The 18,114-nt window shown below is 52.8% G+C and overlaps 6 protein-coding genes across 6 annotated transcripts; 4 read left to right on the plus strand and 2 right to left on the minus strand.

Annotated features, from left to right (window-relative positions):
* Window positions 1-301: 301 nt before the first annotated feature.
* Window positions 302-6,238, plus strand: Z517_03298 (uncharacterized protein; the record flags this gene model as incomplete). Its single annotated transcript, XM_013432406.1, has 1 exon — window positions 302-6,238. The coding sequence occupies one exon, from the start codon at window positions 302-304 to the stop codon at window positions 6,236-6,238; it is 5,937 nt and encodes a 1,978-aa protein (XP_013287860.1).
* Window positions 6,239-6,841: 603 nt separating this feature from the next.
* On the plus strand, window positions 6,842-8,833 carry Z517_03299 (tRNA pseudouridine(38-40) synthase; the record flags this gene model as incomplete). The annotated part of the gene is made up of 1 exon (XM_013432407.1): window positions 6,842-8,833. One exon carries the CDS (start codon window positions 6,842-6,844, stop codon window positions 8,831-8,833), a length of 1,992 nt encoding a protein of 663 aa, XP_013287861.1.
* A 27-nt stretch (window positions 8,834-8,860) lies between these two features.
* Z517_03300 (uncharacterized protein) lies at window positions 8,861-9,754 on the minus strand (the record flags this gene model as incomplete). The annotated part of the gene is made up of 3 exons (XM_013432408.1): window positions 8,861-8,938; window positions 9,032-9,234; window positions 9,355-9,754. 3 exons carry the CDS (start codon window positions 9,752-9,754, stop codon window positions 8,861-8,863), a joined length of 681 nt encoding a protein of 226 aa, XP_013287862.1.
* A 1,241-nt stretch (window positions 9,755-10,995) lies between these two features.
* On the minus strand, window positions 10,996-11,703 carry Z517_03301 (uncharacterized protein; the record flags this gene model as incomplete). Its single annotated transcript, XM_013432409.1, has 1 exon — window positions 10,996-11,703. The coding sequence occupies one exon, from the start codon at window positions 11,701-11,703 to the stop codon at window positions 10,996-10,998; it is 708 nt and encodes a 235-aa protein (XP_013287863.1).
* Window positions 11,704-14,151: 2,448 nt separating this feature from the next.
* Window positions 14,152-16,180, plus strand: Z517_03302 (uncharacterized protein; the record flags this gene model as incomplete). The annotated part of the gene is made up of 3 exons (XM_013432410.1): window positions 14,152-14,861; window positions 14,911-15,409; window positions 15,476-16,180. 3 exons carry the CDS (start codon window positions 14,152-14,154, stop codon window positions 16,178-16,180), a joined length of 1,914 nt encoding a protein of 637 aa, XP_013287864.1.
* A 689-nt stretch (window positions 16,181-16,869) lies between these two features.
* Z517_03303 (uncharacterized protein) lies at window positions 16,870-17,579 on the plus strand (the record flags this gene model as incomplete). The annotated part of the gene is made up of 2 exons (XM_013432411.1): window positions 16,870-17,365; window positions 17,419-17,579. 2 exons carry the CDS (start codon window positions 16,870-16,872, stop codon window positions 17,577-17,579), a joined length of 657 nt encoding a protein of 218 aa, XP_013287865.1.
* Window positions 17,580-18,114: the final 535 nt, after the last annotated feature.

Here is an 18,114-nt window from a genome sequence, read left to right on the forward strand (position 1 = left end):
CTAAATGGGATGCGCAACTCTCGCCTCGCGTTTCACTTGGACATTTGCACGCGTTGAACGTTGAACGACATGATGCCATGTTAGCGATCATTCACTTGACATCTTTACTTCCTCCTATCTTCATGGAAACACCATCGATTTCATTTAGGGTTAGAAGATATCCGCCTCGATTGCCACGCCTTCTTTGTCGAGGACGACGGTAATGTATGTGTTGGATCGACAATGTCCCTCCCCCAACACCATATGAATCGTCCCCGACCAGTGCTGGCTCAAGTAGACGACTTGCGATTCTAGACTCACCATGTCCGCCTTCACGGCCCTAAATGTCGAACCTGAAGACACCTTTCAAGAGGAAGTCGATGACACGCGAGAGATCCAGCTCGAGGAAGCCTTCAAACTCTATCAAAATGCACTGAAACTTCATTCTCAGGGTCCCGACTATTTCCAAGAAGCTGAGGATGCTTACGACGAACTTCTGAATTCCGAAGTCTTCAAATATCCCGATGTTGTTTCGGACTTTCAGCACGACGAAATCGACGATGATACGATAGTCATTACCGCGCAGACAGACTCTGGCGCACTATCTCTGCTTCCGAACAGTGCTGCTGAATCCTCCGCAAGTTCCATTCCTCAGCTTCTTTACCTCGCCTTCAAGAACAGAGGCCAATTTCTCCTGGACGTTGCACGCCACCAGGTGCCAGATCGCAGAGGGACTCGCTCCGAGCTTTGTCACTACTACGCAACGTCCAGCAAGGAAAGCCTCAGGCAATTCGCGCAAGCTCTTGAGCGTGATGACACTGATCTTGACTCGTGGAAGAAAGCTGCACGTGTGGCAGACGTTCTGTCTACCCAGCGCATCGCACGATTCTGCTTGGAGAGTGTCCTCGCTGGTGAAGATGAGGATGGCGAACAAACAATCGACTTATCGGGCCTGGACGAAGCCTTTGCAGCTGGCGAGCTCGAGGAGATGGTCAACCTGGTACAGGATGATATGAGCCGCCTTCAAAGTTCGGACGCAAGACCCAAGGATAAGCTTTTGAGTGTGTTGAAGAAATCAAATGACCCATACCCATTCCTACCGAAGCACGCATCGACTCTTGAATATCTGGATGATAGGTATCGTCCCCTAAGCTTTGCGGTGGCTCAACTCACTTTACAACCGGTCTCAACCGATCTTTACTCTCTGGGGAAGATGATTTCCGAAACCATGAAAAATATTCAAGATGCCGTTGGTCCTAGTAGCGCCGCTACCGTTAAAATATACTTGAACATGACAGATCACGAAGTCGACATGGCAACGGCATCAGAGGTCGTGGGGAAGGAAGGCGTCGTCGCCGGTTCAGGTCTAGTGGACATATCGCAGAGTCCTGAACAACATTCGAGGGAGATAGGAACCCAGCTCGAGCCACCCCCCGAGAAGGAATCACCGCAGGATCCTGTGACTGCTGATTCGGGCGAGACGCGACTGCGAGAGAACGAACCGATGAACGGCTTGCCGGACGGAGACACAATCGAGATCATCGAAGCGCGACCTTTTTCTGGAGCAACATCACGCAAACGGTCAACGACGGTGGCTGGGAACGATGAAACCGAAGGGCGAGCAAAGAGCAAAAGGTTACGAGCAAGAGAATCGATGGCTGACCTAAATGCTCAAGAGGAGGATGCGGCCCACGAGGATCCCCAATACTTCTTGGACCAACTCGCCATGTTCGAGCAGGCGGATCAGGCTACATTCGACGTGGCGAATTCCCTTCTAAACAAACTAGGTATGAAGCTATACCTGTCAACAGAGCAAGCCAAACAAGCATTCTGGACAGGTACCGATGAGAAAGCGAACGGGAAGGGTTTTGAGAGTATCCAGAAGAACCTGACCTTGGTTTCGGATCTCCGCTTGATTTTGATGAACTGGTCTGATGACAAGGGCCACGCCATCATCAATGGTCATGGTAACCAGGATTTTACTGAGAAAGCCAACGGCATGTCTTTGTTCCTTCAACATCTCAAACCTACCAATCCGAAGGAGATCGAGCGACCCAGGAGCTTCGACAAAGTTGTTTTGACTTCCCTGGCTAATACAATCAATTCTGAGCCAACAAACATCTACGAAGCGGCAAGCTCCTGGTTGTCTTCGGTCCTCACTGGGTCGAACGGTATGGGCAAGTCGTGTCCATCGCCCTATCTAAGTGAGAAGTGGACCACAGATATGAAGTACTTGGTGGGTGAGTTGGCGCGCAAAATGGAGGAATATCTGTGGCAGCTTTTGCACCAGCGCCTCTACTCCCTATCCAAATCGAGCGACGACCTGGTCGACGGAATCGCCCCAGGTGCCCACTCCGCTGTTGAGTTTGTCGAGTCACTATTCGAGATATTTCTGGATGCAGCAGCTGCAGCTTTCGATCTAGGCGGAGAATTTGATCACGCGAGTCACGACCGCCTGCAGAGATGGTCCAGTCTGGCGAGCGAGTTCATCCAGCTCTATTTGCGCTCTCCTGCTCTAGGGCTGAATGACCCTCTGATTCTCCGCTTTACCTGGGCGTCAATTGCCCAGGCCAGACTGGACGACAATGTCACTAAGGATCACATTGTATCGTTGCTTGAAGAGCTTAAGGCACTCCTGAAAAAAACTGAGGCCGACTCGATCTTTTTACCAAACAATAGTGCAATGGCTGTAATCTCTGTGGCGGCGATTGATCGAGAGCTATCCGCTCTCAGTACGCGCGATTTCTTCACGAGCATCTTCGACGACGATAACAGCGACCCTGTGGCAGTGATCGAGAAATTGGAACCCATTTTGGAGTCAACATCGAGACTTACAAATGAAAATCCCGCTTTCCCACACTCGACCCAGGCAGAAGAGCTCATTCAATTTCTCGAGTCCGGCGACGCGGCACTCAAACTGTACCTGTGGAGACGCCTCCAGAACGCTTACACGGCGATTTCATATACTCCTAAAGTTGTATCCTGTCTTCTGCGAGCGATGGAGACGATCGTTGATGAAATGTCCACCACACGACATCTCGAACAGGAACCAACTCTCCGGCAGATCTCAATGCTTAAATGGTTGCATGATGTGGACGAGTTGATGATCAGATTGTTGACAAAAGTCCTCGGTGATTCGAACCCGTTTGAATGTGTTGACGGTGACCACCTCCGCTCATCTTTGCGAGCAGTTGCCACAGTTGTGAAGCTTCTCCATGGATTTGTCATCTATGAAGACTCAATACGTGTTGGCCAGTCTGCGGCACCTCAAATCAAAGGCGCAACCTCGACGAAACTGTATGAGAAAAGCAAGGATCGGCTCAGAGAAATGCTTGTCCGCGCTTGGACTCTGCAATATACACTGTTGAAGGAAGCGACTGTCCAAGAACCGCTATCTTACCCTCGAGCCGCAGACGATTTGGCGGAGTATTTATGTACGGTCCATAACTCCTTCGGCCTCCGACAGTATTGCAAACACGCCAACAAGTCCTTCATAAAGTTGGTCAAATCGGAGCTGGGAAGCCTTGCCACCCAACAGGACTATACTGGCGAGATTGCTCAAATCTTCTTTGATCTCTATCAACTTCGCATCGCCAATGGCATGGGAGATGTCGACCACGGTTGTCCTCCAGAAAACCTGGACAAGAAGACAGCCTGGTCCTTGATCCCAATGATCATGAAATATGCCGAACGTTTCAGTGTTAAAGACTTGAACAAAAGCGAGCTCAAAGCCACAATTGACAAAATGCAGCAAGCTTTAGGAGTGATCAAGAGCCCTCCAGCGCTGCAACAAAACAAACGAATCATTTCTTCCTACCTCAAGTCGATCATCAACGCAAATGACCTGTACAGGTGCATCAAAGGTATTGGTGATCTCCCTACACGCGTTGTGCAAGCGGATACGCAGATTGCGGCAAGGAGCGGCTGGTATTTCATGCTCGGGCATCTTACGCTCTCGAAATACAAGTCGATCAAACGAGTCAATCCAACACCGACCGACGATTTGGACGTTGCTGCGAGCTTCTTCCGTCAGGACTTGGACCACAACATTGAGAAATGGGAAACCTGGTACCGTTTGGCCCAGGTCTATGAGGCCAAGATCGAGGACGACCTGATCTGGAATTCTACCAAACTCAACGAATCAAGGGCAGATATTGCTCTGCTCGAGCGACAAGCGATTCACAGCTATATCATGGCGACTGCAGTAGCCTTGCGATCTGCTGACGATCGACCCGAGACCGTAGAGAAGGTTGAGGACATGCTCGCGGAGTTCGCCACACGCTTGTATGCATCTTCTCGCCCTCCGCTGAGTATGGAAGCTTTTAGAACCGACAAACACATACGACACATGAGCAGCGTCGTCGACATGAAAATGTCCAAGCAACCATATCACCAACCAGTGGGAGAGTATGCTTTGTGGCATTTCGCAGCGTATCTCCTCGAAATGAAGCTCACGGATCGGCCCAAACCATGGACATCCCACTACACACGCGCGAAGTGTCTGTGGAAAATGTTTCGAAGCCGTGAAAACCGAGGTCGCGTCTCCTCGGAAGCTGTTCTTGAGGCCATCATCGAGGCCATTGAGGCGCTTCCTAAGAAGGAGAAGAACCATGAGCCGATCCTGGAACCCCACTTCAAACTGGTGTCGATTGTCCACAAGATGGTGTGCAGCCGAGAGATCTCGCACGCCCAAGCCTACCAGTACCTACAGTCATCGCGCTATTCGCAAGGTGTGCCTTTGCCCGAAGATGAACAAGGAGTCGACTGGGTGCCCTACATGCTGGAAATCTTGAAGAAACTTGGACACGCGGACAAGTCCAATTGGCATCATCGAATCACAGACCGCGCGGCCCACGTAATATATGATGAAGAACCAAATTTCACTGGGGCACTTGGTGCGAAGCATCAGTTCACGCAACAGATATTCACAAAGACCATGACGATGCAGGTCTGGAAGCCTGAATATGAGCGACCAGGGCGTCATTATGTCTATACTGGACGATACATTTCTTTCTTTGTGCACATTCTGGAGCAGCTCAACGACCGCGCCAACCTGGACGCGCTCGTTCGCCGTATTCGCAGGAAGACTACGGACTTTCTCGATCACACCAAGATCTGGGAGGAAGTGGCCACAATCTACGTGCGGCTGTTGAGACGACTTGGCAAGATACCTGAAGGCCGAGAACGGGCATTATTCGATGGCATGAACCATGAAGAATTCACCAAGAAGTCGGAGATGATGGAGAAATGGGCTCATGATCCTGACACAACCTCTGTGTATTTGGACGTTATGCGAGACGCGATTGACTTGAAACGCCTCAACAACAGTCTGATGAAAGGCCCGGTGATTGACGACCTCATAGGGGATTCATATGCCTGTCTCTACGAAGAATTCCTCAAGCAATTACCTCCAGAGGAACAGCCTAAGCCACAGCCTGCAGCGCTTCCACAAGGCACTTTCATCAACATGACTACCGATATCGCTGCTGGCGGTGACGACAATGCTGAACGTGCTCGTCTCACGAACATGCTCCGGGCCCAAGGCGACGGTGCTGCCGAGGGACCACTGGCTGTGTCCATCTCTACACCTGCAGGTCTTGGACTTCAAAATTCGCCAACCCCCTTCCCGGTGGCAACCGGTCAACCGGTGCCCGAAGTTCAGCGTGAACGAGGCAGACCTGGACGCACGAAGACAGTGACCCGACGTGAGATACAGCGCAAAGCGGAGGCGGCCATACTGAAGCCACCACCCATTAAGACGCCCATACTTTCCAAGACACCTATTGTGGAGTTGCCTTCGAAGGCGGAGCTGGGACTAGAAGCTCCGGTCGACAAACGGCTAGCTGAAACGAGGGACGAAGACATGGACGGCAGCAGAGCAAGCTCTAGACGGGGCTCTATCCAGGACAGTGCGGATGGGGAAGCCGACGCAGAGGATTCTGGCAGCGAGCTTAGCGAGCTTGATGAGTTGGACGAAGAAAAGAAGCACATGTTGGAAGAGTACGAGATATCCAAGGACCATGTGGACGACGGAGGTGAAGAAGGGCAAGAGGACGCAGTCGAAGAGGCAGCTGAAGACAATGACGGCACAGAAGACGAAGACGAGGAAATGCACGATGCAGAGGACGAGATCGAGATCCAGGACTCGCAGGAACAAGTTGACAACATCGAACAAGAAAATAAGGATAGCCCTGATGATGAGGACGACGAACAAGAGTTTCACGAAGCGCGACAGGAAAACAACGACCCAGTGGACTAGGGGACTACTGCTGGCCACGGGCTGGAGTCAACTGGACGGTGCAACCCCAAGCCAACCCCGGTGGAGGCCAGTGAGGCATGTAGGAACTGCTGGTTCGCTGGATATTCTGTCAGTGCCGCAAGCATTGGAGACTGTCAACGATGATAACGTGAGGCCGACAAGGGCGATGCTTTGCCCTCTTCTGTAACGGATAGCGCGAAACAATAGAACCCGTGTGTCGTTTCTATCGCCCCCCTCGATCTCGCAAGGCTGTGATGTAGCCTCGCCTCGGACTAAATTGTCCCGAAGTTCATCCAGATTTTTTCTGGCATTTCTAGAGAAAAAGTCCGTGACGCAACACCCAAACCTACACACTTGTGAATCACAATTGTCATTCTTTCCTAGCGAGTAGGTAGTGTGGGTACGACAGCGCTTGTGTGGTACAATGTCCTCGGGGGCGCTTGGGCCAGTGTGTTTTTAATGCCTGCTCTTCCTCCCGCGGTGCCAGTATCTCTCGCGAGCGGGCTCGTGCCACGCCGGCTTCTCTGCTGCCACTACGAACTCTGTACGTTCCTTCCGTTGCGGCACGCTGCCACTCTCGCTACTGCTGCTGTGCGGACAGGTATGGATAAAGACTATGCGAGCTACAGCACCAGCGAGCTGGTCGGGCGCATCACGGCGCTGGAACAGCAACTGCGCGAACAGACGGCGCTGCTGGCCTCGTTGACGACACGCGGGAATGACTCGAAATCTCCACGACCCTCCCACCCTCCGATCACATCTCTCCTCCCGGCCCGCCCTTGTACAGGCGCGCAAATCCCCTTTTCCATTGCTGATCCGTCACGGCCACGATCCCGGTCGCAATCGCGCTCGCGCTCGCACTCCCCGAGGCGTGCACGCCCGTTCAACCCGGCGGCATACTCGACGCGGCACATTGCCCTGAAGTTCGCGTACCTGGGCGGGCGGTACGGCGGGTACGAGCACGCGAACGGCAATGTAACGGCGCAGCCGACGGTCGAGGAGGTGCTGTGGAAGGCGCTGCGCAAGGCGCGGCTGATCTCGCCCAGCTTGGCCGAGGGGAGCGACGAGAGCTACGACGTGGTGTGGGGCGAGGACAAGAGGCGGGAGACATACGTCAAGGGGAGTAGTGCGCGAGAGTCGGGAGCGCCGAGGTCAGGTCCGGATCCCAGCGTGCAGGGCAGGGTCCGGCTGGACCTCAGCTGGGAAGGCTGCCAGTACAGCAAATGCGGGAGGACGGACAGGGGCGTGTCCGCGTTCGGCCAGGTCATTGGGGTTCGTGTCAGGAGTAACCGGGCTCTTGAGACCAGTCGAGAACCCGCTCCGGAGGAATCTGTGCAGGGAGAAGGGGACGGGGCGCAGCACGCGGGTGTGGTGGAACATGAAAGTGGCCAAGGTGATATTATGCCGTCCATAGACGTCGCGGATCTCGCAGCGGATCAACGCGCAAAGCCCTTCGACCCCGTCAAAGACGAGCTACCGTACATATCCCTCCTCAATTCGATCCTCCCGCCCGACATCCGCGTTCTGGCCTGGTGCCCCTCCCCGCCACCCACGTTCGACGCGCGCTTCTCCTGCCGCGAGCGCCGGTACAAATACTTCTTCACGAACCCGGCGTTCTGCCCCACGCCCGGCCCTCTCGGTCTTCGGCGCTCGGACGGAAAGGATCCCGCGGGCGTCGTCAGGGAGGGCTGGCTCGACGTGGACAAGATGAGGCAAGCCGCGAGCAAGCTTGTCGGGGTGCACGACTTCAGAAACCTCTGCAAGATCGACGCGAGCAAACAGATGCCCAACTGCGTGAGGAGGATCACGTTTGCCGACGTGGTCGAGTTTCCCCAAAACGGGAGGATGTTTCTGGAACACGAGGCTCTGAATCAGACCGGGTCGGCTTCGTCTGCGCTCGCGAATGGAACGGTTCCCCCGGTTTCTGGAGGCCCAAAGGTGTATACTTTCTGCGTCCACGGCACCGCGTTCCTGTGGCATCAGGTGCGGTGCATGGTGGCATTATTGTTCCTGGTCGGCCAGGGCCTCGAGGAGCCGAGTATTATCGATGAGTTGCTTGATGTCGAGAAGAACCCCCGTCGACCCACGTACGAGATGGCCGACGACGCGCCATTGGTGCTGTGGGACTGCATCTTTCCCGACAGTGACAGCGGGGAGGGCGGAGTGATGGAAGACTCATTGAACTGGCTGTATGCTGGGGACGCAGCCACGGTGCCCGCGCTCACGACAAACTCTACCAAGAACGACGGGAAATTCGGCACTGGCTCGGTCGTCGACGAACTCTGGACCCAGTGGCGAGAAGCAAAGACGCAAGAACTCCTCTCTGGCAGTCTCCTCGATCTGGCGCTCTCTCAGGGTGACGGCACCCCCTTCCAGAGAGGCGCGACACGGGATGGACCCCGAAAGTCGGGAGCGCGAAGTCAGAAGGTCTTTGACGGGAGTAGCAGAGCCAGAATCAGTGGTCGATATGTGCCCGTGATGAAGAAGCCGAGGATGGACACCTTGGAGGTGTTGAATGCCAAGTGGGCAAAGAGTCGGGAAGCGAGAGATAAAGCCAAGGAGGAGTTTGAAGAGACAAATGCTGCAGTTGAATAGATTAGAAGCTGGCCTCGCTCCTGTTGCTCAGCGGATACCGGAATACAAACATTTCCGACCCCCTCGCCAGACTTCCTCGAGAATTTCGCGGCGGGGAAGGAGAGTCTACAGGTTGAACGCAGGATGAAAAACACGATCAGCTTCTGTCCTTATTCCATTGACACGGTACCAATCAGTAGAACAGGTTGAACGGCTTACAGGGAAGACGACCACCACCTCCGTAGCCCCCTCGACTATGACGGCCAAGTAAAAACGGACTTCGAGCCCTTTGAAGGCTTCATGGATGACGATGTCCTGGATCTGCGTCGTAGGGATGAATGTCGTGGTTGGGCCGGTGAAAAAGTAGCGCGACGAAGTGGATGTCTGGATCCCGAGACCTTGGAGGACCAAGAGGGATTCTTCTGCCCGGGGGGGTTAGCGAGAAGGAAGAGCTTCGTAGGTATGGACCTAGGCACAAGGACTCGTCGCTCCGAGCATAGAGTACAGGGAGCGGGGAAAGGGAGAGAGACCAGCGCACATACCGACATAGTCGCGCCTCAAGCACGCGTACACGACGACCAAGCTCACCGGCGCCAGGACCCACCACTCTGCGCGGTCGGCGATGGCTCCGATCGTCCCGCCGACCAGACTGAGCTTGAGTTCCAAGTCTGCATACGCGTCGAGGCCTGAGGATGGCCGTGGTGCCTCGATCCGGGCTTTCGTGAGGTTGACCAGCAGGACGAGCAGGACGAGGAGGATCCGTAGCGCGTGCTTCAGAAGAGAAAAGACAGGGACACGTCGGAGATGTAAGAGGTGCGAAGACGAAGGCCGATTTATCAATGATGCGGGCTGCTGGACCGGCTCTCTCGTCGACACGGTGAAGCTGACCGTTGTCGGGCTTGGGAGGTGGATGGAAAGATACTGGCGAGGACCGGTGAACATGATCCCATGGCTTGTGTCAGGTTGATTTGACGAGGGGTTCGTTCCTTAGCTTTGTGTTTACGGAGAGAGGGGAGACGAGAAGGGAAGAGAGAGATATAGACCTGTGCGAGATATGTGGCTGAACTTTGAAATTCGGAACGGAGAATCATTCCCCCGCGTCGAGCCTTTGGTATAACGCGTGCTCCCTTCAAACGGCAGTAGTAGGAGGCTACGTGGTTAGCGTTCCGTAGGCTCGGTGTCTGGTTGAACGGGCTCGTGGATCGTTACAGAGAGATTGATCGTTTCCGAGCCCGACGACTTGGCTTCCTGCCGCTTCCTACTCACAGCATCGTTGACGCTTATCGGTCGGTCGCCGAGTGGAATTTCGGGGCCACAATTCACATATTTAATTACGCATGACGACTTTACGACAACGTTCTTTGGCGAGGTCAAAGCTCCGGCACTCTTACCTGTAAGGTCAGCTTGGGGATGCAGCTGTAGCAGTCGCTTCCCTTCTCATTGACGGACCGCCACTCGCGTTGTCCTTGTCAGATATTCTACTTTTTTCCCTTATTCGGTGTACTTGTAGTCCTATTTTGGACGCGTGAAGTACTTCTTCTCTGGTTCTTTCGTGCTGTGATTTCGTCCATCTTGTTGTCTGGGGGCACGTTTGAGGAGCGGAATTCGTTCACTTCGGCGTGGGGTTATGCATGCAGCGACCTGGGTTGACGCAATGGTATTGTTGTGCGACGCTTGAGCCAGTTTAGATAGTCGCTGGAGTGCCACATTCCTCTTAACAGCCGAATTTGACATCGTGGAAGAATTCATTGGGTCAAGTGGTCCGCCGGACAGGGATCGCGGCTTATCGTGTTCCTGTTTGGCCGCGGCGCATGGTTCCTTCTCGCTCGAGCGCGAGGTTTGTGCGATCTGGATGGGTTTGAAGTCGAGCCAGTGTTGAGACAGAGGGCTCGGTATGGCCGTATGATTCCTGTAGGGGTGCCCAGTCACCTTTTTCGTGAAAACGAAAAGAGCCACCTCCGACGGTCAAGTTGGACCCATTTGCAGTAGGTTGATCCAAAGTTCGGGTTACGCGAGCGGGATTTGATACTTCTCTCGGTGGAGTCAACTCAAGACCAAACTCTGCAATCGCTTGATCCCATGGTTTTTCATGCTTCCATGACATTCCTGGCATGACATCCCATGCTTCGTTCCAAATCTTTCGCCGATGCCAGGTATTCTTGACAATCTCGTAGGCTCGTGTGTTAATATCTTTCAGGGAAGTCGTCTTCTCCGCTCGCTGTCTTCTGATGGATTCGTTCCCGTTCCTTCGATATTTGGTAGATGAATTGATAATAGGGGCGTGACGCCTCACGCTCGCGCTCTAGGACAGTTCGACGATCTGCAATCTGTCGCCGTGCATCATCACTCTTTAAGCGTCTCGGCTTTGGTCTCGGAGAGGGAAAGTAAGGGGGCACTTCAGGGTCTGTTTCCCAATCCGACTCCATCTCGAGCGGTTCTTCATGTTTCCATCGCCCGAGGGCTGTGGATGTCCATTTGTCGCTCCAGATGCCCGGCTCGACCCATCGCTTCTTAACAATATCGTATGCAACCTCTGAGAAGCTTTCGCCCACCCGTAGACACTGCGTTTGATTCCTGTCCGCCTCAATGATGCGCTCCTCCTCTTCCGCCCTCTGTTGCCGGAACTGGTGGTTAGGTCTGGAGGCGGTTCGCTCGTCCAGTAGCCGGTCTCGCCTGTCTCGCCGACTTTGCTGGTCCTTAGTCAGGATATTTGGACTCGGTGATCGAGTCGTCGTCCCGGATAGGTCTGAGGCGTAAAGTGGTGGTGGATGGTTGAATCGTGACAATGTCATGCTGCCACTGAGTTTCGGGAAGTTTTCCTCTATCGCGGCTAGAGCTGCATGAAGCCGCATTAATCCGTCCCCACGGATAGAATCACCGAGGCAAGCCATGTGCGTAGTAGACACTGAGGTAGATAGACAATGTTTTGGAAGCAAGAGTAAGGGACATGCGAAGAAGGCAGGTTACAAGTGGTAGATATACAGCGCGCACGTGATAAATATACCGTGGGACTCGCTTTGGCGCGCGGCAAGAGATGAGACGAACTACCAGCCTCACATGTCTTGTCAAGTCCTGATCTTCAGATCGAACCATTTCCAACTGTTCTGCCAATAGCGAGGGAGAGAGCTCCTATTGCCGATCTTCTTCCACCCACATAGCGCATCTGCGTCTCTTCGTTCCATGCAGGCAGGTACCTGTATAGCCACATTTGGTTCTCTCCTTGCCCAGAATACGACAAGGCTGAACGTGTATTTTCTCATCCTGATAACAGACTTTCACTATTGGCTTCCCATTATGTGGGAAGGCGCCCATAGCCCTCACAACACTAGGGAGAGGTACTACTACGACGACATCAAGATTTATCACGAAGAATGTATGGAAGAAAACTATGGCTCTCTCAGTGAAGCATGGGATCTAGATCCGAGTCACACCCGAATTAGCTACCTCTGTCCATCCTGATGCCTGTTTAACCAAATATTGTCAACTATATAGCGTCACAAGGTTGGTTCGCCAGTGATGTGGACATCTTCGTGGGCCTCAAAGAAGGGACCTCGGAGTCATTGATTGGAAACAGTGCCGACACAACTCCTGTTGCGAACACTGGCTCCCCGCACACGCTGCGGCCGCTTGGCTGCATAGCATTCAACAACATCATCCACCGCGACATGAAACGGGAGAACATTTTCAAGTCTCTAACGCAAGTAGCAGGTATCACTTTCCGTTATTTAGCTGCTGTAATTTTGCCGTTGAAGCCGCCATAATTCCCGGAAGCCAAATTCGTGGCCCCAGAGGTTCATAGATGTTCATAAAGGTGAGCGTCAGAGTTGCAAAGCAGATGTTTGGTCGCTCTTTGTGGCAATGATGTGGACGTTGGATGTGGATGGATCTCAGCAAATCCACTTCAGACAGATAGAGCAAGTGTAGACTACAGTCTCATGTGCACTCTTGCACACGAGACTGTCAAGGCTTGCAGAGATGGCGGTCGTGAACCCACTTCAGCGTACTTCTGCGGCGCAGATGCTTATCAAGTAGTTCCAGGGTGAACGACTCAGCATTCCACGCAGACAGGTTCCAGCTCTTCATCCCAATTCCCGCTGTTGCCGCCGTTGACGACAGTAAATCTATGGTCAGAAATACTCCTGCTTTGGCAGGCAGCTCAAAGGGCCATCCATCACATGCAGGTTCGCGAAAGGCTAAAGTCTGCTGATCTTCAAGGGAAAGCTCCGATGGGTCTGGCCCAGATTCACAAACGCCGTACACCCGTCCAGATGAGGCTGGCTAAAGTTGGGCACACAAAATGTTGAGGATGGCGGCTGCTCTGAAGGGTGGGTCAGAGGATGGTATCAAACCCGGCCGTGAACGGGTGGCCACAGTTGACCTCTACCAGGTCGATATGCGTCATAAGGTGGTCAGGATGGCGATTTCGGCCACCATCAGGAGCTCTAGGCAAGCGTCAGGGTGTTAACAAGAGACTCAAGGAGGGCTTTGAGTCCGGAGGCGGTGTGTCTTTATCCGCGGCACATGCGGGTTCCCTATGGAATTGCTAACACTTGAAGTATAAGAGAAGGGTGAGACTCTTATGCGAGGAGGCTGGGCTCTTAGGAGATGTAGGACAGGTATACCTCCTAGAGAAGATGGAGGTAACAGGCTCTTACTGAGAACACCGTGGCTGGCCTCCTCCTTGCGTTACTATATTACGTAAAGCGAGTGGACTACAAACTTAGTGCCACTAAACATAGACTAAGCCTAAATAGGACATCGATAAAGGCGTTACGAGAGGTAGAATACTCCTTGAGTCGACGGAGCTTGGCCACGAATACCTCATTTTAACAGCCGAATGCGGTGTTCTAGTGAGGGGCCCTGTAAAGCCTAAAGGAGCGGTATGGGTTTCTGGATAACTACCTATGAGAAAGTGCATACGACAGCTATCTATATGTGTAATGTGCGCCAAGGGAACAAGACCCACCAGCAATGAGGCTACCCACTTGTGCAAGGAGGCTAGATTCTTATCTAGACTACTGGCCGCTTCGTTTCTTTACCTACCTCTGTCAGTGCCTTTGTATACCACTGTCACGGACGAGAGACAGGTCGATGGCCCGGTGACACCAAAAAGCTTGGAAGCGTAAAAATAAAATTTGTTATGAATTCCAAGCTTGGGCCCGGGACTCAGACCTTACACAGACCTGTAAGGTCTGAGAGTTATGATCGCTTGCATACCATGTGCCGAAGTACGATGGTATGTAGAGCATGCAGTCACGCGTATCACTGTGTCCCTTGTACAGAGTGCCACTATATAAATCAGCTAGATGCCTCATGTATCAGCCTTCCCTTCTTCTAAAATGACAACACGCAGCGAGCGAGATAGGATCTCTCGCTTTCGCCGCTCCCTCACAGACTTCTTCAGATCGGTCAAACCGCAGCCTTCGGCATCACAGGAGGAAGAGTGCCCTTCATCAAATCTTCCTGATAGCCAACATACTTCTTCCAAGCGAAAGGCATCGGCTTCAGCACCTTCTTCGCCGCTGTCCTATCGGTTCAAGCGAAAGCGTCCGGTCTTAACCCTACCTTCCTCACCCAGTCCCACTTCAGCCAAAGCTGTTGAACCGACATCCACTCCCTCTGGGCCACTTCTTTTCCCTCCACCATCATCAACCCCGCCATCTTCAGTTTCAAGGGAGACGGTAGTCCTTCCACCGACTCCCTCCCACTTCACTCAGACCTTTGACGAAGAGTCAGACTCTAGTCTGGGCAGTCGTTCTGACAGAAGCCGATCAGTATCCTCTGAAAGCATCAACAGTCTGGCATCTTCAGGGAGCCCTTGGGTTTCTGGGCCCAGAGAACGACGACAGGATGTCGCAGATGCTAAGCGAGTGTTGAAAACGATAGAAGAACTCAAGAGCGGTACATACGCGGTGAAAAAGGGTGGGCCTGGTGGAAAGTACTTGATTGAGCGAACACTTCACTATCGCGGCTATCAGAAGTTATGGGAAGAATTGAGGAAGGAGGCACATAAAGAGCTGCTAAAATATGTGGAGAAAGAATGGTTTCGGTAAGCTTCCTTGAGAAATTCTGGCTTTGAGTGGCTAATGAGATACCAGCTTCGACTATATACCCCGCCCTTGTAAAGGCAGCAAGCAGTTCGTGATTCACATGCCGTCTGTCTTTCACGAAGGCATGGTTGGCGGGTTCAATACGGAGATTGTGAAATGGCTGAGTGACATTCAGACGGGGACACTTTGTACGGTTCAGAGCACCAAAGATGAGACCATGAAAGCCGCGACCAAGATACGTCCTGTGACGGCAGCAACGGTACGGCGGGCGGGGCCTCACGGCGGCCGAATGGAGCCAGATCTTTCTTTCGTGTATGAGGGCTGCACAATTGCTGACCTAGTGGTAGAAGTGGCGTGGTCTCAGAGAAAATTGAAGCTGCCAGAGAGGGCTAAGCGATTTATCGACTTGAAGAAGGGCAGAATTCGAACTGTTGTCGGTTTGAATATGATTGACATCTACCGGGGCGGGCGCGGGGCGACATTTTCGGTCTGGAGAGCCCAACATGTTGGAAACAATTGGATTCGGACTGCAGTGGTTGAAAATCAGGTAAGGGGTGGTGTTCCGGCATCCTGAAGTGCTCATGCTGTGATGGAGGTTCTAATGACAACCCAGAGCTTTCTCGACGAAAACGGACAAGCCGTCAAAGACTGCTCGTTGCATCTCTCCCTCAAGGATTTCATATGCGAAGAGCAGGAGCATTTGCAGAAACCCTTTGAGGATGTACCCCTCGAAATCCCTTCGACAAAGCTTTATGATCTTTACCGACAGGCTTTCATAGTTCATGTGCTGGGAAAGGCAGAGGAAGAGATGGACGAAGTACTGGAGAATGCCGACGCTGCCGTCAAAGAGATGCTTAGGGCGAAGAAGATGATACAAGAGCAAAAAGTGAAAGACCCCAGAAACCGCACAGTCATGGAAAAGAAAGACTTGGCCGAGGTATGGAGGGTGATCTCCAAGGTAGAAGACAATGTCAACAAGATGAAGCACACGATTGGGGGTGTGGAGGAGAAGATGAAAAAGGTAGACGAGAAGCTGGAGATCGTGGAGAGGAAGAAAGTCGAGGTAGAGAAGAGGGTGGCTGAATTCGAAACTGAGATGGCTGAAATGCGGGAGGAGGCAGAAAAGATGGTCGAAGCAGAGGAAGCAAATGAGGAGGAGTCTTCTGAGCCTGAGCATATCACTTCAGAGAAGAGTGTCGCAGAGGCGCCGGAAAGTGGCACGCCGCGTGCTACTCAACCACCACCTTCGTCTCCACGAACCCCTGAGAAGTCGAGACGATATCGGCTTCGTTCGATGCGACTAACTCCCAAGCGCTAACCAATCCGGGGCTGGCCGAGACGAAGAGATATACACTCAGGCGCACAAGGCTATGAGGCGGCACTTGTACCAGACCACACATCGGCACGAGCACCTTCAACGGTCAACAACCTTTGCCCAACTTCGCCATCGTGTTACGAATCAGTTCGGGTGGAAGGAGAGGAAGCCGAGGACTATGAGGGCACATGACAGAGCCATATACACTCATTTCATAGGTTTCCTTTGTACTAGGTAGTCTTGCCTTGTACCTTGCGCCTGTCAAGGAACCCAACGTCTTGTGAAGCGGCTCCGATGGAGCGATTCGGATCACAGCGCCACACCGTACAATGGCTTTTCCCGGCAAGTAGAGTCCTGTTGCGACGTTTGTTGGGAATTTTTTGTTGTCAAGAAGCTGATTCTGTAACATCATTCATAGGTCAAGGTATTCATGAGACTTGGAGGCGGGACGTGTGTCGGCAGGTAGTATTCGTGGAGTTTAAAAACGCTAGGTGAGAATCATTTGAATTTGGATGACATTCATTGATACTTTTGACGAGCTCCAAGCACAAACTGAGGTACTGTTTATCCGAAGTTTTTCCGGTCCACCATATTTTTCCGGTCCCTGATGGCGGTTCGCTGTGAATTTCTTTACGTGTCACGCCCTTCCACTCACGCTTCTAAAATCCCTCGGACGCCGCTTTGGCCTCGAAATGGCCGACAATCAGCGTGAGACTTCACCATCCTCACCTCCACCCACGAATACTGACAGGAAAGAGCGAGAATCGTCCAGGGGCGAAGACCGCAGAAGGAGCAGGTCTCCTCGACGGGATAGGGACAGGCGCGAGGATCGACCGCGGCGCAAGGACGCAGGGTTCAAATGGAAGGAAAAACGTCGAGACGATGACGACTCGAGACGTGACCGAGAAGCAGGATTGCAGCGAGGCTATAGAGATTATTATCGACCTCGCTCGAGATCTAGGACCCCCCCTCCTCGGAGGCGTTCCCCCCGAAGAGACGACAGAGATCGCAACAGACACCGAGATCGAGAGGAACCAGAACTCCACGAAGAAAAGAGGAAGGACAAGCCAGACAAGAAAGAGAAGAAACCAGCGCCTGCGATACCAGCGCAGCCTATGATTATTGTTTACGTCAACGACCGATTGGGGACGAAGAAAGCTATTCCATGCTATCCCACGGATCCAATAAGTGAGTTTATCGCAGCTACCGTGGGCTTCTTTTCCGTGCTAATGAAAGAACAGAGGACTTCAAAGTTATCGTTGCTTCGATGATTGGCAGACAACCTCATGAGATACTGCTCAAGCGACAGGGCGAAAGACCATTCAAAGACCAGCTGACACTTCAGGACTACGGTGTCAGCAACAATGTCCAGCTGGATCTTGAGGTTGATACAGGGGATTGATGGCATGTGTACGTGGCCGTTCAGGCGAGGGCCACAGCGTTTGAGTGGCGCTGACTACATTGGGTGAGGATGGCGAGTATCTACAAGCCTGAAGATAGATATTCTTTTGGAATTCAGTGAGCGACCTGCCCCCACTTCTGTATGTAGACCAGGATCAGCTGCAGCCACATCTAACGCACCCAACGACATGGCGTGCATGGCTCGATGGACAATAAATGAAATGACGACATTTTGGAACCTCGGGAAATCTAGCGGATCTGACGCGGAAGGTGGGGCGAGACAAAAAGTTTCGTGGGGAGAGCAAACCACCAACTGCGCTTTACCTTGGAGTTGAACTTTTCCAATTTTGCGAACTGACTCTTTCTCTCTTTTATATCATGTCAACCACCAGGTTGACTTCCCGACTTCCTTGGCCTCACGGCCCACATTAGGCTGCCTGTTCTAACGTCGACTTCACGTATCCCACCCCTCGCCTGTGGTCTGATCCCTTGACTCTGCCTTGCCCTGTCCCGTCAGATTCTACGACCTCGCCTTG

Source organism: Fonsecaea pedrosoi, assembly GCF_000835455.1.
Source record: "Fonsecaea pedrosoi CBS 271.37 unplaced genomic scaffold supercont1.2, whole genome shotgun sequence".
Classification (NCBI taxonomy): Eukaryota; Fungi; Ascomycota; class Eurotiomycetes; order Chaetothyriales; family Herpotrichiellaceae; genus Fonsecaea; species Fonsecaea pedrosoi.